We start from the raw sequence: 19,311 nt of genomic DNA, 5'->3' as shown, positions 1-19,311 counted from the left end.
GAGAGAGAAGAGAGGGAAGGAGAGGGAGAGAGGGAAGGAAAGAGGAGAGAGAAGGAGAGAGGAGAGAGGGAAGGAGAGAGGAGAGGGAAGGAGAGAGGAGAGAGAAGGAGAGAACGCAGAGGGAAGGAGAGAGGAGAGAGAAGGAGAGAACGCAGAGGGAAGGAGAGAGGAGAGAGAAGGAGAGAGGAGAGAGAAGGAGAGAACGGAGAGGGAAGGAGAGAGGAGAGAGAAGGAGAGAACGCAGAGGGAAGGAGAGAGGAGAGAGAAGGAGAGAACGGAGAGGGAGAGAGGGAAGGAAAGAGGAGAGAGAAGGAGAGAGGAGAGAGAAGGAGAGAACGGAGAGGGAAGGAGAGAGGAGAGAGAAGGAGAGAACGCAGAGGGAAGGAGAGAGGAGAGAGAAGGAGAGAACGGAGAGGGAGAGAGGGAACGAGAGAACGGAGAGGGAGAGGAGAGAGGGAGAGAGGAAGAGAGGGAAGGAGAGAACAGAGAGAAAGAGGAGAGAGGGAGAGAGGAGAGAGGGAGAGAGGAAGAGAGAGAAGAGAGGGAAGAAGAGAACAGAGAAAGAGAGAAGAGAGGGAGAGAGAGAAGAGAGGGAAGGAAAGAACAGAGAGAGAGGGAGAGAGAACGGAGAGGGAGAGGAGAGAAGAGAGGGAAGGAGAGAGAGGAGGAGAGAGAAGAGGGAAGGAGAGAAAGGAGAGGGAGAGGATGAGATACGAAGAGAGGGAGGGAGAGAAAGGAGAGGGAGAGGGAAAGAGAGAACAGAGAGGGAGAGAAGAAGAGAAAGGAAGAGAAGAACAGAAGCAAGGAGAGAACGGAGAGAACGGAGAGGGAGAGGAGAGAAGAAGAAGAGTAGGAAGGAAGGAGAGAACAGAGAGGGAAATTGAGAAGAAAGGGAAGGACAGGAGGAGAGAGAAGAGAGGAAGGGGAGAAAAAGGAGAGGGGAAGAGGAGAGAAGAAGAGAGATTTTTTAACAAAAAGCTTTGACCAAAAAGCTAACAGTGTTTAATAGTTGAACAGTTCTGAGGATCTGGAGAACTCAAACAGAGCAGGCTTTGGTTACAGCCCAGCACTAACACACCCAATTACACAGAGCAAGGCCTTGATGAGCAGTTCATTGGTTGAGCGGTATTAGTGCTGGGCTAAAACAAAACCTTGCACCGTCTGACAGACCCCTGACTCACCTCCCACAGTGACGTTTGTAACCTTTGACCCTCTGAAGCTCCGCCCCTCCCTGACAGCCTGGGCCAATCCGGTGCGTTCCAGCAGAGACCCCGCTCCTGATACGCCCAGCCAGGACAAAGCTCCCGAGGTCCTAAACACCACCGCACTCTGCACCGCTCGACCGCTAGACGATAGTTTAATATATTAATCACACTCTGTACCTCTAGAGGTTTAATATATTAATCACACTCTGTACCTCTAGAGGATAGTTTAATATATTAATCACACTCTGTACCTCTAGAGGATAGTTTAATATATTAATCACACTCTGTACCTCTAGAGGATAGTTTAATATATTAATCACACTCTGTACCTCTAGAGGTTTATTATATTAATCACACTCTGTACCTCTAGAGGATAGTTTAATATATTAATCACACTCTGTACCTCTAGAGGATAGTTTAATATATTAATCACACAGGATAGTTTAATATATTAATCACACTCTGTACCTCTAGAGGATAGTTTAATATATTAATCACACTCTGTACCTCTAGAGGTTTAATATATTAATCACACTCTGTACCTCTAGAGGATAGTTTAATATATTAATCACACTCTGTACCTCTAGAGGTTTAATATATTAATCACACTCTGTACCTCTAGAGGATAGTTTAATATATTAATCACACTCTGTACCTCTAGAGGTTTATTATATTAATCACACTCTGTACCTCTAGAGAATAGTTTAATATATTAATCACACTCTGTACCTCTAGAGGTTTATTATATTAATCACACTCTGTACCTCTAGAGGTTTAATATATTAATCACACTCTGTACCTCTAGAGGATAGTTTAATATATTAATCACACTCTGTACCTCTAGAGGTTAGTTTAATATATTAATCACACTCTGTACCTCTAGAGGATAGTTTAATATATTAATCACACTCTGTACCTCTAGAGGATAGTTTAATATATTAATCACACTCTGTACCTCTAGAGGTTTAATATATTAATCACACTCTGTACCTCTAGAGGATAGTTTAATATATTAATCACACTCTGTACCTCTAGAGGTTTAATATATTAATCACACTCTGTACCTCTAGAGGATAGTTTAATATATTAATCACACTCTGTACCTCTAGAGGTTTAATATATTAATCACACTCTGTACCTCTAGAGGTTTATTATATTAATCACACTCTGTACCTCTAGAGGTTTAATATATTAATCACACTCTGTACCTCTAGAGCACATATGTCAGAGTCAAGGCCCGCGGGCCACATCCGGCCCGCAAGAAGGTTTTTTACGGCCCCTGGGATGATCTTGATTTATTATTAGAACCGGCCCGCAGCAAGCCGGCAGCCCGCAGATCTTTTACACGCACCAATACTACATTTCCCACAATGCAAAGGTGACGCACCGAGCAGTAGGCTGCTTCATTTCAATATTTATTGGCACAGCAGTCGTCAGCATCACAGTAAAATTAACTTTCAGATACCCATCAAAAATGGCAAAACGGAAGGTGGATACTGAGAACCGGGGGTTTCAAACAAGGTGGGAGTCGGAGTATATGTTCACGAAGGTAGCTGGAAAACCTGTGTGTCTTCTGTGTGGAGAAAGTGTGGCGGTACTGAAAGAGTATAATCTGAGACGACATTATGAAACGAAACACGCGGACAAAAACAAGAATATGGACATGGAACAAAGGCTACAAAAGGCAGAGGAATTAAAACGAGGCCTCAAATCTCGACAGGCTCTGTTCAAAAAAGCCAAATCACAAGGCCAGGCTGCTGTCAAGGCCAGTTTTATTTTGGCAGAAGAGATCGCTAAATCAGCCCGGCCATTTACGGAGGGGGATTTCATCAAAAACTGCATGATTAAAGTTTGTGACGAAGTTTGCCCAAAAAAAAGGCAACTCTTTTTAAATGTGAGTCTGAGCAGAAACACCATTGCCGAGAGAGTAGACCAGTTGTCCATCAATCTAAAAGAGCAGCTTGTGAAAAAGGGAAAAGATTTTATTGCATATTCCTTGGCTGTGGATGAGAGCACCGACATTTCTGACATTGCCCAGTTGTCAATTTTCATCCGCGGAGTGGACTCCAACCTAAGCGTGACAGAGGAGTTTTTGGCTTTACGTCCTATGCATGGCACAACTACGGGGCATGATTTGTATGAAGAGGTGTCAAGATGTGTAAATGAGATGGAGCTGCCTTGGGAAAAACTCGTGGGTTTGACAACCGACGGAGCACCTGCGATGTGTGGACACAGGAGCGGACTGGTGGCGAAGATACGGGAAAAGATGCAAGAGGAAAACGCGACAGGTGAGCTGACAGCTTATCATTGTATCATACACCAGGAAGCGTTGTGCGGTAAAGCCTTGAAAATGGAGCATGTAATGAGCATCATCACGCGCACAGTTAACTTTATCAGAGCCAAAGGTTTGAATCACCGCCAGTTCAAGGCATTTCTGACGGAGTTAGAAACGGAGCATGGTGATTTGCCTTATCACACAGAGGTGCGATGGCTAAGCCAGGGAAAGGTGCTTCAAAGATGTTTCGAGCTTCGTGAGGAGATTTGTCTGTTCTTGGACAGCAAAGGGAAAGACACAACACAACTCCGAGACGAAATGTTTCTGTGTGAAATGGCTTTTCTGTGTGACATTACGAGTCATCTGAATGCAATAAACTTGCAGCTGCAGGGTCGGGATCGTGTCATCTCTGATATGTACAGTACAGTGAAGGCATTTAAAACCAAACTGACTCTGTGGGAGACGCAGATGCGGAAAGAAAATTTGAGCCACTTTCCCAGCTGCCAGACCATGAAAGAGAAGCTCTCTACCAGTGCGTTCCCGAGCACACAGTTGGCTGATAAAATAGGTATGCTTGCCGCTGACTTTCGACGCCGATTTGCTGACTTTGAAGCACAAAAAAGCAGGTTGGAACTGCTCGGTAACCCATTTGCTGTTGACGTGGAAAGCTCACCACCAAACCTCCAAATGGAGTTGATTGACCTCCAATGCAATGATGCACTGAGGGCAAAATATGCAGCAGTGGGTGCTGCGGAGTTCGCCCGTTTCCTCCCCGGCACAATGCCCCAGCTGCGCATCCAGGCTGCTCAAATGTTGTCTATGTTTGGCAGCACATACCTGTGTGAACAACTGTTTTCTTTGATGAACCTGAACAAAACATCACACAGAAGTCGACTTACTGCTGAACACCTCCACTCAATTCTGAGGATTTCTTCAGCTCAGAGCCTTACCCCGAACATTGATGAACTTGTGGAAAAGATGGGACACCACCAAGTATCACCCTCAACCTCAAACAAGTGAACATTACTGTGCAATCACATATTTAGAGTTTTTACTCAGTTCAAGTTTAAAAGTTAAAATTTAATATTTGTTTTCACTGCATGTTACTTCTCCTTAAACAAAGTGTTGTTTTTGATTAATAGATTTTTGCACTTTATTTTTTTGTATTTCAATCCAATTATATTTTAAAAATATTTCAGTTGAGTGGATGATAGAAAATTGCTATTATTGTTTTTTCTTTGAAGTAAATTTAGCCCACTTTTGCTAAAATAGAAAATATAGTCTACTGATGGTGCCTTGAATACCGGTTTCTTTCATTTAATGTTCATGTTATGGGGATATTTATATAAAGGAAATTTGTCTTTTGTGTCTGTTGAAAATTAAAGATTACTGACAGAGCCATAAGAAAATATTGCTTTATTTATCTGATCATATTGTAATATATTTGTTAGGTTTTCAGTAGGTTCAATTAGGTTCACTAGACTATATGCGTCATTTAAAAAATTTTCAATGAACATTCGAACAGTCCGGCCCTCGTCTTGTAGCTGATTTTTTTATTTGGCCCTCCGTCCATTTGACTTTGACACCCCTGCTCTAGAGGTTTAATATATTAATCACACTCTGTACCTCTAGAGGTTTAATATATTAATCACACTCTGTACCTCTAGAGGAGAGTTTAATATATTAATCACACTCTGTACCTTTAGAGAATAGTTTAATATATTAATCACACTCTGTACCTCTAGAGGATAGTTTAATATATTAATCACACTCTGTACCTCTAGAGGTTTAATATATTAATCACACTCTGTACCTCTAGAGGTTTAATATATTAATCACACTCTGTACCTCTAGAGGTTTAATATATTAATCACACTCTGTACCTCTAGAGGATAGTTTAATATATTAATCACACTCTGTACCTCTAGAGGTTTAATATATTAATCACACTCTGTACCTCTAGAGGATAGTTTAATATATTAATCACACTCTGTACCTCTAGAGGTTTAATATATTAATCACACTCTGTACCTCTAGAGGTTTAATATATTAATCACACTCTGTACCTCTAGAGGTTTAATATATTAATCACACTCTGTACCTCTAGAGGTTTAATATATTAATCACACTCTGTACCTCTAGAGGTTTAATATATTAATCACACTCTGTACCTCTAGAGGTTTAATATATTAATCACACTCTGTACCTCTAGAGGTTTAATATATTAATCACACTCTGTACCTCTAGAGGTTTAATATATTAATCACACTCTGTACCTCTAGAGGATAGTTTAATATATTAATCACACCTAATAAATTGGCCATGAGTGTACACTTTTGGTAAATTTTTTAGCTAGCTCTCTGTCTAATTGACCACTCAACAGCGCTAACACTAGCTAGCCACTTAATGTAACTTGTTTTCTCTAAGTGTATGTTAGCTAGCTAAGTTAGCCACTTAATGTAACTTGTTTTCTCTTAGTGTATGTTAGCTAGCTAAGTTAGCATCTTAATGTAACTTTTTTTCTCTAAGTGTATGTTAGCTAGCTAAGTTAGCCATGTTATGAATAAAACTACCATCTTCTGTAGACATCAGGGTCAGATTTGAGAGCGCTAGTTAGCTCCAAAAGTGGTTATAGCTCCGACTGCATGCTGACAGTGGTAGTGAATTCAGAGGCCATTCAGTGGCTAGCTACACTACAAACATAATTTTTACCAGTTTCCCGTTAAGCACTTATAATGGCTGTCCACCACAACATAACAGAGAGTTTCCTGATTGACAGTCTGTGTTTAATTTCATTGTGTATCAGAAACACAGTCTAAATTCACTTCAATGTGTATCAGAAACACAGTCTCAATTCACTTCAATGTGTATCAGAAACACAGTCTCAATTCACTTCAATGTGTATCAGAAACACAGTCTCAATTCACTTCAATGTGTATCAGAAACACAGTCTAAATTCACTTCAATGTGTATCAGAAACACAGTCTCAATTCAATTCAATGTGTATCAGAAACACAGTCTAAATTCACGTCAATGTGTATCAGAAACACAGTCTCAATTCACTTCAATGTTTATCAGAAACACAGTCTCCATTCATTTCAATGTACATAATCACCTGCTCCAAACCCCCTGCAGGTCCTGGAACCCCGGGGCTCTCTGGAGGTAGGGCGCCACCTGCAGAATGGGAGGAGGAAGTACACCGTCAATTCACGACTACAGACTGGTGTTCATTACAGAGAACTACAATGGATAATAACCTGATAACTACTACAGACTGGTGTGGATAATAACCTGTTAACTGACTGGTGTGGATAATAACCTGTTAACAGACTGGTGTGGATAATAACCTGTTAACTACTACAGACTGGTGAGGATAATAACCTGTTAACAGACTGGTGTGGATAATAACCTGTTAACAGACTGGTGTGGATAATAACCTGTTACCAGACTGGTGTGGATAATAACCTGCTAACTACTACAGACTGGTGTGGATAATAACCTGTTAACAGATTGGTGTGGATAATAACCTGTTAACAGACTGGTGTGGATAATAACCTGTTAACTACTACAGACTGGTGTGGATAATAACCTGTTAACAGACTGGTGTGGATAATAACCTGTTAACAGACTGGTGTGGATAATAACCTGTTAACAGACTGGTGTGGATAATAACCTGTTAACTACTACATACTGGTGTTGATAATAACCTGTTAACAGACTGGTGTGGATAATAACCTGTTAACAGACTGGTGTGGATAATAACCTGTTAACAGACTGGTGTGGATAATAACCTGTTAACTACTACAGACTGGTGTGGATAATAGCCTGTTAACAGACTGGTGTGGATAATAACCTTGTCACGTTCTGACCATCGTTCGTGTGTGTTTTCCTTGTTTTAGTGTTGGTCAGGACGTGAACTGGGTGGGCATTCTATGTTGGATGTCTTGTTTGTCTATTTCTATGTCTGGCCTGATATGGTTCTCAATCAGAGGCAGGTGTTAGTCATTGTCTCTGATTGGGAACCATATTTAGGTAGCCTGTGTTTCACTGTGTGTTTGTGGGTGATTGTTCCTGTCTATGTGTTTTCACCAGATAGGCTGTTTAGGTTTTCGTTACGTTTATTGTTTTTGTAGTGTTTGTGTTTAGTGTGTTTTTCATTAAACATGAATCGCAATAATCACGCTGCATTTTGGTCCGACTCTCCTTCTCATACGGAAAACCGTTACAAACCTGTTAACAGACTGGTGTGGATAATAACCTGTTAACTACTACAGACTGGTGTGGATAATAACCTGTTAACAGACTGGTGTGGATAATAACCTGTTAACAGACTGGTGTGGATAATAACCTGTTAACTACTACAGACTGGTGTGGATAATAACCTGTTAACAGACTGGTGTGGATAATAACCTGTTAACAGACTGGTGTGGATAATAACCTGTTAACTACTACAGACTGGTGTGGATAATAGCCTGTTAACAGACTGGTGTGGATAATCACCTGTTAACTACTGTGTGCGTGTGTGTGTGTGTGTGTGTGTGTGTGTGTGTGTGTGTGTGTGTGTGTGTGTGTGTGTGTGTGTGTGTGTGTCTGTACCCAGGCTATAGTGTCGTCCTCTAGACTGCTGGTCGGGTCAGAGCTGCTCTCCTCCAGAATCACCTGCAGCAGCAACTCAATGGACTCTTCTGGGAGACACACACACACTTTTAATATACACACACACACACACACACACACACACACACACACACACACACACACACACACACACACCGCAGACTGCACATTGTTAATATACACACACACTATCATCCTCAACATCACAGGTACACACACACACACACACACACACACACACACACACACACACACACTGTCAACACACACACACACACACTGTTAATACACACACACACACACTCGGTCTCCTACCTTTGATGGTAGCCGGCCGGTCAGGCAGGATGAAGGCTCTGGGTCTGTGTGTGGAGCTGATGGTGGAGGGGGACAGGCCAGAGGATGTACCCGCTGATAGGCTGCCCTGGCTGGGGTGAGGGGCGGACCAGGGTGGGGGTCTGGTTGTCCTGAGCCTGGGGAACGACTGTGTGGAAGAGATTGGTTGTGTTGTGGTTGTGGATGGTTGTTTTGTGGTCAGTGGTGGTTGTGTTGTGGTTGTGGATGGTTGTGTTGTGGTTGTGGATGGTTGTGTTTTGGTTGTGGATGGTTGTTTCGTGGTCAGTGATGGTTGTGTTGTGGTTGTGGATGGTTGTTTCGTGGTCAGTGATGGTTGTGTTGTGGTTGTGGTAGTGACCACAGGACTGGTTGTGACGACAGAGTAGAGGGGAGTTGTGTTCGGACCACTGGGAGAGGTCAGAGCTGTTGGGGTCGGGGTCAAAACAGAATTGTCAGGATGGGTGGCGGTGTGTTCCTGGATAGGATTGAGTGGTGAGGGGGGGGACACCGCGGTTGAGGAGAGTACAGGTGTCTGTGAGAGAGGTGTGTGTGCAGGTGACATGTCCAACAAAGGTGTGTGTGTTTGGATGGTGTGTGTAGCGTGTGTGTCTTCAGGTGTGTGTGTAGCGTGTGTGTGTGAGAGCAGGGGTGTGTCCGTCTCTGGCCATTGTGATTCACTGTCCGTCGTCGTGGTGCTGGTCGTCGTGGTAACCAGTAGAGGTTGATCAGGGGTCAGAGGTGAGGCGATGGTCTGGACTACATCTCCCAGAGGCAGCTCTGCTGTGGTGAATGGAGAGGAGATGAAGGGATTTGTAGTCCCGTTGTAGTCTCTGTCTCTGTCAGGACTGAGGGGTGAGGAAGAGGAGGAGAGGGGTGAGTCAGGGTGGGTATGGAGGAGAGAAGAGGAAGAGGAGGAGGAGGAGGAGGAGAGGGGTGAGTCCGGGAGGGTAGGGAGGAGAGGAGAGGAAGAGGAGGAGGAGGAGGAGGAGGAGAGGGGTGAGTCATGAAGGGTAGGGAGGAGAGGAGATGAAGAAGAGGAGGAGGAGGAGGAGAGGGGTGAGTCATGGAGGGTAGGGAGGAGAGGAGAGGAAGAGGAGGAGGAGGAGGAGAGGGGTGAGTCATGGAGGGTAAGGAGGAGAGGAGATGAAGAGGAGGACGATGAGGAGGAGGAGAGGGGTGAGTCATGGAGGGTAGGGAGGAGAGGAGAGGAGGATGAGGAGGAGGACAGGGGTGAGTCAGGGGGGAGAGAAGAGGAAGTGGAGGAGGAGGAGAGGGGTGAGTCAGGGGGGAGAGGAGAGGAAGAGGAGGAGGAGAGGTATGAGTCAGGGAGGAGAGGAGAGGAAGAGGAGGAGGAGGAGGAGGAGTGGGGTGAGTCAGGGAGGGAAGGGAGGAGAGGAGAGGAAGAGGAGGAGGAGGAGGAGAGGGGTGAGTCAGTGAGGGTGTTTGGGGGGGTGTGTGTGGGGTGTGTTAGGATGGGAGGAGTCAGAGTGATTTGTGATGTTAGAGTGTTTGAGGGAGATAGAGATCCACTAGTAATGTCTGTCTCTAAAGAGAATGATGAATCCGTTCCACTGTTGATTTCTGTCCTGGTTGTCTGTCTTTGATTACTTCTGTCTGGATCCGGAGAGGAGGATGTTGGTGTTCGACTAGTAATGTCTGATTCAGGTAGCCCCTCAGTCACAGGTCCGCTGGTCTGACTCAAGGTGTTCTCAGAGGTGACCTTTAACCCCTCAGGGTCAGGGGTCATCCCAGGTCCCCTCTCACCCCGCCCTACTCTGACGCTCCTGGTGCTCCTCCCCCCAGGGGGCCGGCCCCGCTCCGTCAGCCCAGCCAGGGTGTATCGTTGTGGGGTTAGGGTCCGGCCAGGCTTTCCTGGGCCTGCTAGAGGGCTGGAGGTCAGAGAGAGAGGGAGACGCAGGGCTCTGGGGAGGGAGATGGATGGGTCTCTGTGAGAGGTGTGTTGGTCTGTGGGTGAATCTGTAGGTGAGTGTGTGTGTTGGTCTGCAGGTGAGTCTGTGGGTGAGTGTGTGGGTGAGTCTGTGGGTGAGTCTGTGGGTGAGTGTGTGGGTGAGTCTGTGGGTGAGTCTGTGGGTGAGTCTGTGGGTGAGTGTGTGTGTTGGTCTGTGGGTGAGTCTATGGGTGAGTGTGTGGGTGAGTCTGTGGGTGAGTCTGTGGGTGAGTGTGTGGGTGAGTCTGTGGGTGAGTCTATGGGTGAGTGTGTGTGTTGGTCTGTGGGTGAGTCTATGGGTGAGTGTGTGGGTGAGTCTGTGGGTGAGTCTGTGGGTGAGTGTGTGGGTGAGTCTGTGGGTGAGTCTGTGGGTGAGTGTGTGTGTTGGTCTGTGGGTGAGTGTGTGTGTTGGTCTGTGGGTGAGTGTGTGGGTGAGTGTGTGGGTGAGTCTGTGGGTGAGTCTGTGGGTGAATATGTGTGTTGGTCTGTGGGTGAGTGTTTATGTTGGTCTGTGGGTGAGTGTTTATGTTGGTCTGTGGGTGAGTGTGTGTGTTGGTCTGTGAGTGAGTGTGTGTGTTGGTCTGTGGGTGAGTGTTTATGTTGGTCTGTGGGTGAGTGTGTGTGTTGGCCTGTGGGTGAGTGTGTGTGTTGGTCTGTGAGTGAGTGTGTGTGTTGGCCTGTGGGTGAGTGTGTGGGTGAGTCTGTGGGTGAGTGTGTGTGTTGGTCCGTGGGTGAGATGTGTGTGTCCGTGTGTGTGTTCATTCCGGCATGGTCCATGGGTAAGGTGTGTGTGTCAGTGTGTGTGTCCGTGTGTGTGTTCATTCCGGCAGGGTCGTACCCTGTAGTGACGTGGTCAACAGACTGAGGAGTTCCAGACATATCCCTTCTATTGTCTGGTTCTTCCTCAGGAAGCAGGGGGACTTCCCTATCGGCGTGCCCAGCCACGGTGAGCCCCGCCTGGGGAGAGGACCGGGTTGACGGCCCCTGTAGGGTGGGGGTAGAACCAGGGATCCAGTCCAACTCTAAATCTCCCACAAAGCTTTCAGATGGTTGAAGACTGCCCTCATCAACCCTCTCTCCCATCTCTCCCCCATCACCCCTCCCTCCCATCTCTCCCATCTCTCCCATCTCTCCCCTCTCACCCCTCCCTCCCATCTCTCCCCTCTCTCCCCTCTCTCCCCTCTCTCCCATCTCTCCCCTCTCTCCCCTCTCTCCCCTCTCTCCCCCATCACCCCTCCGTCCCGTCAGAGTCAACATGTATTTGTTCCGGGCAGTTCCGTTGAAGCTTTCGGAGCGTTGGACTGAAGACACACCCATCCAAGGGCCTTGACGCTCCGAGGAATTCCAGTTGGCTTCCTGACCTGGAAACCGCAGGAACACACACACACGCACACACACACACACACACACAGACACACACACACACACACACACACACACACACACAGACCTTAAACAACGGCCCATAATCATGTCGGGAAAACAATCACCAGTCACCATAGTAACAGCATAGACAGATTCACAAAGCTTCTCAGAGTTAGATCTAGAATCAGCAATTAGAGCTCTGGTCAACAGTAGTATACCACTATATAGAGAATAGGGCTCTGGTCAACGGTAGTCCACTATATAGGGAATAGGGCTCTGGTCAACGGTAGTCCACTATATAGAGAATAGAGCTCTGGTCAACGGTAATCCACTATATAGGGAATAGAGCTCTGGTCAACAGTAGTCCACTATATAGGGAATAGGGCTCTGGTCTATAGTAGTACCACTATATAGGGAATAGAGCTCTGGTCAACGGTAGTCCACTATATAGGGAATAGGGCTCTGGTCAACAGTAGTCCACTATATAGAGAATAGGGCTCTGGTCAACGGTAGTCCACTATATAGGGAATAGAGCTCTGGTCAACGGTAATCCACTATATAGGGAATAGAGCTCTGGTCAACAGTAGTCCACTATATAGGGAATAGGGCTCTGGTCTATAGTAGTACCACTATATAGGGAATAGAGCTCTGGTCAACAGTAGTCCACTATATAGGGAATAGGGCTCTGGTCTATAGTAGTACCACTATATAGGGAATAGAGCTCTGGTCAACAGTAGTCCACTATATAGGGAATAGGGCTCTGGTCAACAGTAGTCCACTATATAGGAAATAGAGCTCTGGTCAACAGTAGTCCACTATATAGAGAATAGGGCTCTTGTCATTGGTAGTCAACTATATAGAGAATAGAGCTCTGGTCAACAGTAGTCCACTATATAGAGAATAGGGCTCTGGTCAACAGTAGTCCACTATATAGAGAATATGGCTCTGGTCTATAGTAGTACCACTATATAGGGAATAGGGCTCTGGTCTATAGTAGTACCACTATATAGGGAATAGGGCTCTGGTCTATAGTAGTACCAGTATATAGGTAATAGGGCTCTGGTCAACAGTAGTCCACTATATAGGTAATAGGGTCTCTAAGGTCAGGGTGTGACTATATAGGGAATAGAGCTCTCTCTCTAAGGTCAGGGTGTGACTATATAGGGAATAGAGATCTCTCTCTCTAAGGTCAGGGCGTGACTATATAGGGAATAGAGCTCTCTCTCTAAGGTCAGGGCGTGACTATATAGGGAATAGAGATCTCTCTCTAAGGTCAGGGTGTGACTATATAGGGAATAGAGCTCTCTCTCTAAGGTCAGGGTGTGACTATATAGGGAATAGAAAGGGCTCTCTAAGGTCAGGGTGTGACTATATAGGGAATAGAGCTCTCTCTCTAAGGTAAGGGCGTGACTATATAGTAGTCCACTATATAGGGAACAGGGTACCGTTTGTTCCCATGACTAACCTGTATAGAACAGCTGTAAGTTGTGTTGAGAGCTGGTGGGTCTCAGGACCCTCCAGGTGACTACAGCTTTACCAATGCCCAGGAGGAGAGCCCTCTGCCCGGCCACCAACCCCCACTGCTCCCCGCTGGCTCCACAGAGCCTCTGACCCCCGGTCCACAGACACCCGCTCCAGCCGTACTGTCCTGTTAGCAGGGACACCTATAACCCAGGTCACTACATAGACTATATAGACTATATAGACTACAGGCCTACTGATAGACTATATAGATTACAGGCCCACTGATAGAAACATACCTTCTACAGTCAATCAACTATATAGACTACAAGCCTACTGATAGACTATATAGACTACAGGCCTACTGATAGACTATATAAACTACAGGCCTACTGATAGACTATGTAGACTACAGGCCTACTGATAGACTATATAGACTACAGGCCTACTGATAGACTATATAGGCTACATGCCTACTGATAGACTATATAGACTACAGACCTACTGATAGACTATATAGACTACAGACCTACTGATAGACTATATAGACTACAGGCCTACTGATAGAAACATACCTTCTACAGTCAATCAACTATATAGACTACAAGCCTACTGATAGACTATATAGACTACAGGCATACTGATAGACTATATAGACTACAGGCCTACTGATAGACTATGTAGACTACAGGCCTACTGATAGACTATATAGACTACAGGCCTACTGATAGGCTATATAGACTACAGGCCTACTGATAGACTATATAGACTACAGGCCTACTGATAGACTATATAGACTACAGGTCTACTGATAGACAATATATAGACTGCAGGCCTACTGATAGACTATATAGACTACAGGCCTACTGATAGACTATATAGACTACAGGCCTACTGATAGACTATATAGACTACAGGCCTACTGATAGACTATATAGACTACAGGTCTACTGATAAGACTATACAGACTACAGGCCCTACTGATAGACTATATAGACTACAGGCCTACTGATAGACTATATAGACTACAGGCCTACTGATAGACTATATAAACTACAGGCCCTACTGATAGACTATATAGACTACAGGCCTACTGATAGACTATATAGACTTCGCGCCTACTGATAGACTATATAGACTACAGGCCTACTGATAGACTATATAGACTACAGGCCTACTGATAGACTATATAGACTACAGGCCTACTGATAGACTACATGCCTACTGATTGACTATATAGACTACAGGCCTACTGATAGACTACAGGCCTACTGATAGACTATATAGACTACAGGTCTACTGATAGACTATACAGACTACAGGCCCTACTGATAGACTATATAGACTACAGTCCTACTGATAGACTATATAGACTACAGGCCTACTGATAGACTATATAGACTACAGGTCTACTGATAGACTATACAGACTACAGGCCCTACTGATAGACTATATAGACTACAGGCCTACTGATAGACTATATAGACTACAGGCCTACTGATAGACTATATAGACTACAGGCCCTACTGATAGACTATATAGACTACAGGCCTACTGATAGACTATATAGACTACAGGCCTACTGATAGACTATATAGACTACAGATCTACTGATAGACTATATAGAGTGCAGGCCTACTGATAGACTACAGGCCTACTGATAGACTATATAGACTACAGGCCTACTGATAGACTACAGGCCTACTGATAGACTATATAGACTACAGGCCTACTGATAGACTACAGGCCTACTGATAGACTATATAGACTACAGGTCTACTGATAGACTATACAGACTACAGGCCCTACTGATAGACTATATAGACTACAGTCCTACTGATAGACTATATAGACTACAGGCCTACTGATAGACTACAGGCGTACTGATAGACTATATAGACTACAGGCCTACTGATAGACTACAGGCCTACTGATAGACTATATAGACTACAGGTCTACTGAGAGACTATACAGACTACAGGCCCTACTGATAGACTATATAGACTACAGACCTACTGATAGACTACAGGCCTACTGATAGACTATATAGACTACAGGCCTACTGATAGACTATATAGACTACAGGCCTACTGATAGACTATATAGACTACAGGCCCTACTGATAGACTATATAGACTACAGGCCTACTGATAGACTATATAGACTACAGGCCTACTGATAGACTATATAGACTACAGGCCTACTGATAGACTATATAGACTACAGGCCTACTGATAGACTATATAGACTACAGGCCTACTGATAAATAATAAATAAACAGGGACGTTCCATACCTGTTATAACCTGTCTAGGACAATAAACAGGGACATTCCATACCTGTTATAACCTGTCTAGGACAATAAACAGGGACATTCTATACCTGTTATAACCTGTCTAGGACAATAAACAGGGACATTCTATACTTGTTATAACCTGTCTAGGACAATAAACAGGGACATTCTATACCTGTTATAACCTGTCTAGGACAATAAACAGGGACATTCTATACCTGTTATAACCTGTCTAGGACAATAAACAGGGACGTTCCATACCTGTTATAACCTGTCTAGGACAATAAACAGGTACATTCCATACCTGTTATAACCTGTCTAGGACAATAAACAGGGACGTTCCATACCTGTTATAACCTGTCTAGGACAATAAACAGGGACGTTCCATACCTGTTATAACCTGTCTAGGACAATAAACAGGGACATTCTATACCTGTTATAACCTGCCTAGGACAATAAACAGGGACATTCTATACTTGTTATAACCTGTCTAGGACAATAAACAGGGACATTCTATACCTGTTATAACCTGTCTAGGACAATAAACAGGGACATTCTATACCTGTTATAACCTGTCTAGGACAATAAACAGGGACGTTCCATACCTGTTATAACCTGTCTAGGACAATAAACAGGTACATTCCATACCTGTTATAACCTGTCTAGGACAATAAACAGGGACATTCCATACCTGTTATAACCTGTCTAGGACAATAAACAGGGACGTTCCATACCTGTTATAACCTGTCTAGGACAATAAACAGGTACATTCCAAACCTGTTATAACCTGTCTAGGACAATAAACAGGTACATTCTATACCTGTTATAACCTGTCTAGGACAATAAACAGGGACATTCCATACTTGTTATAACCTGTCTAGGACAATAAACAGGGACGTTCCATACCTGTTATAACCTGTCTAGGACAATAAAGTCAACGACTTATAGAAGTAAACGTTTCTAAAAGTCAACCACTGTCACTCCGCCACCTCCCCCCCAACAAAAAACAATATGATTGAGGACATTGGCAAGTAGCCTAGTGACTAGAGCGTTGGACTAGTAACCGAAAGGTTGCTAGATCGAATTCCCCGAGCTGACAAGGTAAAAACCTGTCGTTCTTTCCCTCAAACAAGACCGTTAACCCACTGTTTCTAGACTATCATTATAAATAAGAATTTGTTCTTAATTGACTCGTTAAATAAAGGTTAAAAAAAAAACAACAACAACAAAAGAAAGAAAGAAAACCGACCCTTTCCTCCTCTGGCCTCTCCTGTAATCTAATTAGTTTGGTTTAACAGCCCGGGCGCTATAAACATCAGCCGCATTCCTCAGCATATAGAGAGGTAGATACAGTAACCCACTCTCATACTGTACTCAACTCTCAGACAAAAAAAAGTTGTCTATGAACAACACAAATGAACCATGTTGTCCCAGGAGTGTAGCCCCAGTCATCAGACCTACTGTACAGAAACTGCATTTTGGTTAACAATCTAAAGATTTTTTTAAAAAACGCAACATTTTAGGGTTTAAATACCTAAATCCTTTCTCACTGCTTCCAGGGTTCAGATCAGGACTATCCACACACCTATTGTCTGACACAATTGTCAAATAAATGTATATATATATAAAGACAAAATATATTATCTTACCTGTGGTGAAAATGAAGAGAAGTAGAAGTCCCAACCCCGACCAAGAGATGTGTAGCCGCCGCATCTTGTGTCTGTACACATCTCAGTGACAGTCGGTCCAATAATTCCATCCAGACAGCTGAGGTCAGGAGAGAGCTGTGCGCTGCGTAATCGTTACCAGTCCTCAATCTGCCCAAACACTCGCTGACAAAACCAAGACAAGAGAAAACCTTGATTTCACTTCCCCCCCCTCTCACTTTTCTCCTCCCAGCCGAGTCTCCCGACCATCCCAGAGAAGAGAAGTGAACAAGGCTGGAATTCCCCGCCCCATTTTTTCCACTCTCTCTCTCTGTCCCTCTCCAACGGAAACCGGAGTGTTGTCAGCGGGAAAGACAGCCTGTAAATGAGACGCACGGGGCGTGTTTGTGTCTGTGTGCATGGAGGTGCTCTGCGTGTGTGTGTGTGTGTCTGTGTGTGTGTGAAAGCGAGAGAGGCAGAGAGAGAGAGAGAGAGAGTAGTGGCAGTAGTACTAGGGTAGAGCCAACATCAGTCCTCCCGGCGTTTCCCGTGGTGTGTGTGGGGGAGGGGGGGGGGGGGGGGGGGGGGGGGGGGGGGGGAGAGACAGGCGGACTACAGTGATCGCCACAAGAGGCGCGCTGCTCTGTTTTAATTAACACACAGTTTAAACGGTGAGCAGGAAGCTGTTAGCTTTTAATGGGACAGGAACAGATGACAGAGCAGGTAATGAGTGTTTTAATGGGACAGGAACAGACTATATAGACTACAGGCCTACTGATAGACTACAGGCCTACTGATAGACTATATAGACTACAGGTCTACTGATAGACTATACAGACTACAGGCCCTACTGATAGACTATATAGACTACAGTCCTACTGATAGACTATATAGACTACAGGCCTACTGATAGACTACAGGCGTACTGATAGACTATATAGACTACAGGCCTACTGATAGACTACAGGCCTACTGATAGACTATATAGACTACAGGTCTACTGAGAGACTATACAGACTACAGGCCCTACTGATAGACTATATAGACTACAGACCTACTGATAGACTACAGGCCTACTGATAGACTATATAGACTACAGGCCTACTGATAGACTATATAGACTACAGGCCTACTGATAGACTATATAGACTACAGGCCCTACTGATAGACTATATAGACTACAGGCCTACTGATAGACTATATAGACTACAGGCCTACTGATAGACTATATAGACTACAGGCCTACTGATAGACTATATAGACTACAGGCCTACTGATAGACTATATAGACTACAGGCCTACTGATAAATAATAAATAAACAGGGACGTTCCATACCTGTTATAACCTGTCTAGGACAATAAACAGGGACATTCCATACCTGTTATAACCTGTCTAGGACAATAAACAGGGACATTCTATACCTGTTATAACCTGTCTAGGACAATAAACAGGGACATTCTATACTTGTTATAACCTGTCTAGGACAATAAACAGGGACATTCTATACCTGTTATAACCTGTCTAGGACAATAAACAGGGACATTCTATACCTGTTATAACCTGTCTAGGACAATAAACAGGGACGTTCCATACCTGTTATAACCTGTCTAGGACAATAAACAGGTACATTCCATACCTGTTATAACCTGTCTAGGACAATAAACAGGGACGTTCCATACCTGTTATAACCTGTCTAGGACAATAAACAGGGACGTTCCATACCTGTTATAACCTGTCTAGGACAATAAACAGGGACATTCTATACCTGTTATAACCTGCCTAGGACAATAAACAGGGACATTCTATACTTGTTATAACCTGTCTAGGACAATAAACAGGGACATTCTATACCTGTTATAACCTGTCTAGGACAATAAACAGGGACATTCTATACCTGTTATAACCTGTCTAGGACAATAAACAGGGACGTTCCATACCTGTTATAACCTGTCTAGGACAATAAACAGGTACATTCCATACCTGTTATAACCTGTCTAGGACAATAAACAGGGACATTCCATACCTGTTATAACCTGTCTAGGACAATAAACAGGGACGTTCCATACCTGTTATAACCTGTCTAGGACAATAAACAGGTACATTCCAAACCTGTTATAACCTGTCTAGGACAATAAACAGGTACATTCTATACCTGTTATAACCTGTCTA

The 19,311-nt window shown here is 44.3% G+C and overlaps 1 protein-coding gene and 1 long non-coding RNA gene across 2 annotated transcripts in view; both read right to left on the bottom strand.

Moving 5' to 3' along the window:
* LOC139394338 (uncharacterized) overlaps window positions 1-6,127 on the bottom strand; it is a 13,861-nt gene extending 7,734 nt beyond the window's left edge. Inside the window, exons 1-2 of the mRNA XM_071142384.1 lie at window positions 6,123-6,127; window positions 1,182-1,345 (exon numbers count right to left, since the gene is read on the bottom strand). Of these exons, the coding sequence (XP_070998485.1) occupies window positions 1,182-1,345; window positions 6,123-6,127 (169 nt within the window). The remainder of the gene's footprint in view (window positions 1-1,181; window positions 1,346-6,122) is intronic.
* A 248-nt stretch (window positions 6,128-6,375) lies between these two features.
* On the bottom strand, window positions 6,376-9,654 carry LOC139394336 (uncharacterized). The gene is made up of 3 exons (XR_011629817.1): window positions 8,413-9,654; window positions 8,077-8,165; window positions 6,376-6,654 (listed from the first exon to the last, which is right to left on the bottom strand). It is a non-coding gene; the product is annotated as an uncharacterized lncRNA (long non-coding RNA).
* Between the last annotated feature and the right edge of the window lie 9,657 nt (window positions 9,655-19,311).

Source organism: Oncorhynchus clarkii, unplaced genomic scaffold, assembly GCF_045791955.1.
Source record: "Oncorhynchus clarkii lewisi isolate Uvic-CL-2024 unplaced genomic scaffold, UVic_Ocla_1.0 unplaced_contig_359_pilon_pilon, whole genome shotgun sequence".
NCBI classification, from domain to species: Eukaryota; Metazoa; Chordata; class Actinopteri; order Salmoniformes; family Salmonidae; genus Oncorhynchus; species Oncorhynchus clarkii.
This window is presented reverse-complemented; position numbering and strand designations above follow the sequence as displayed.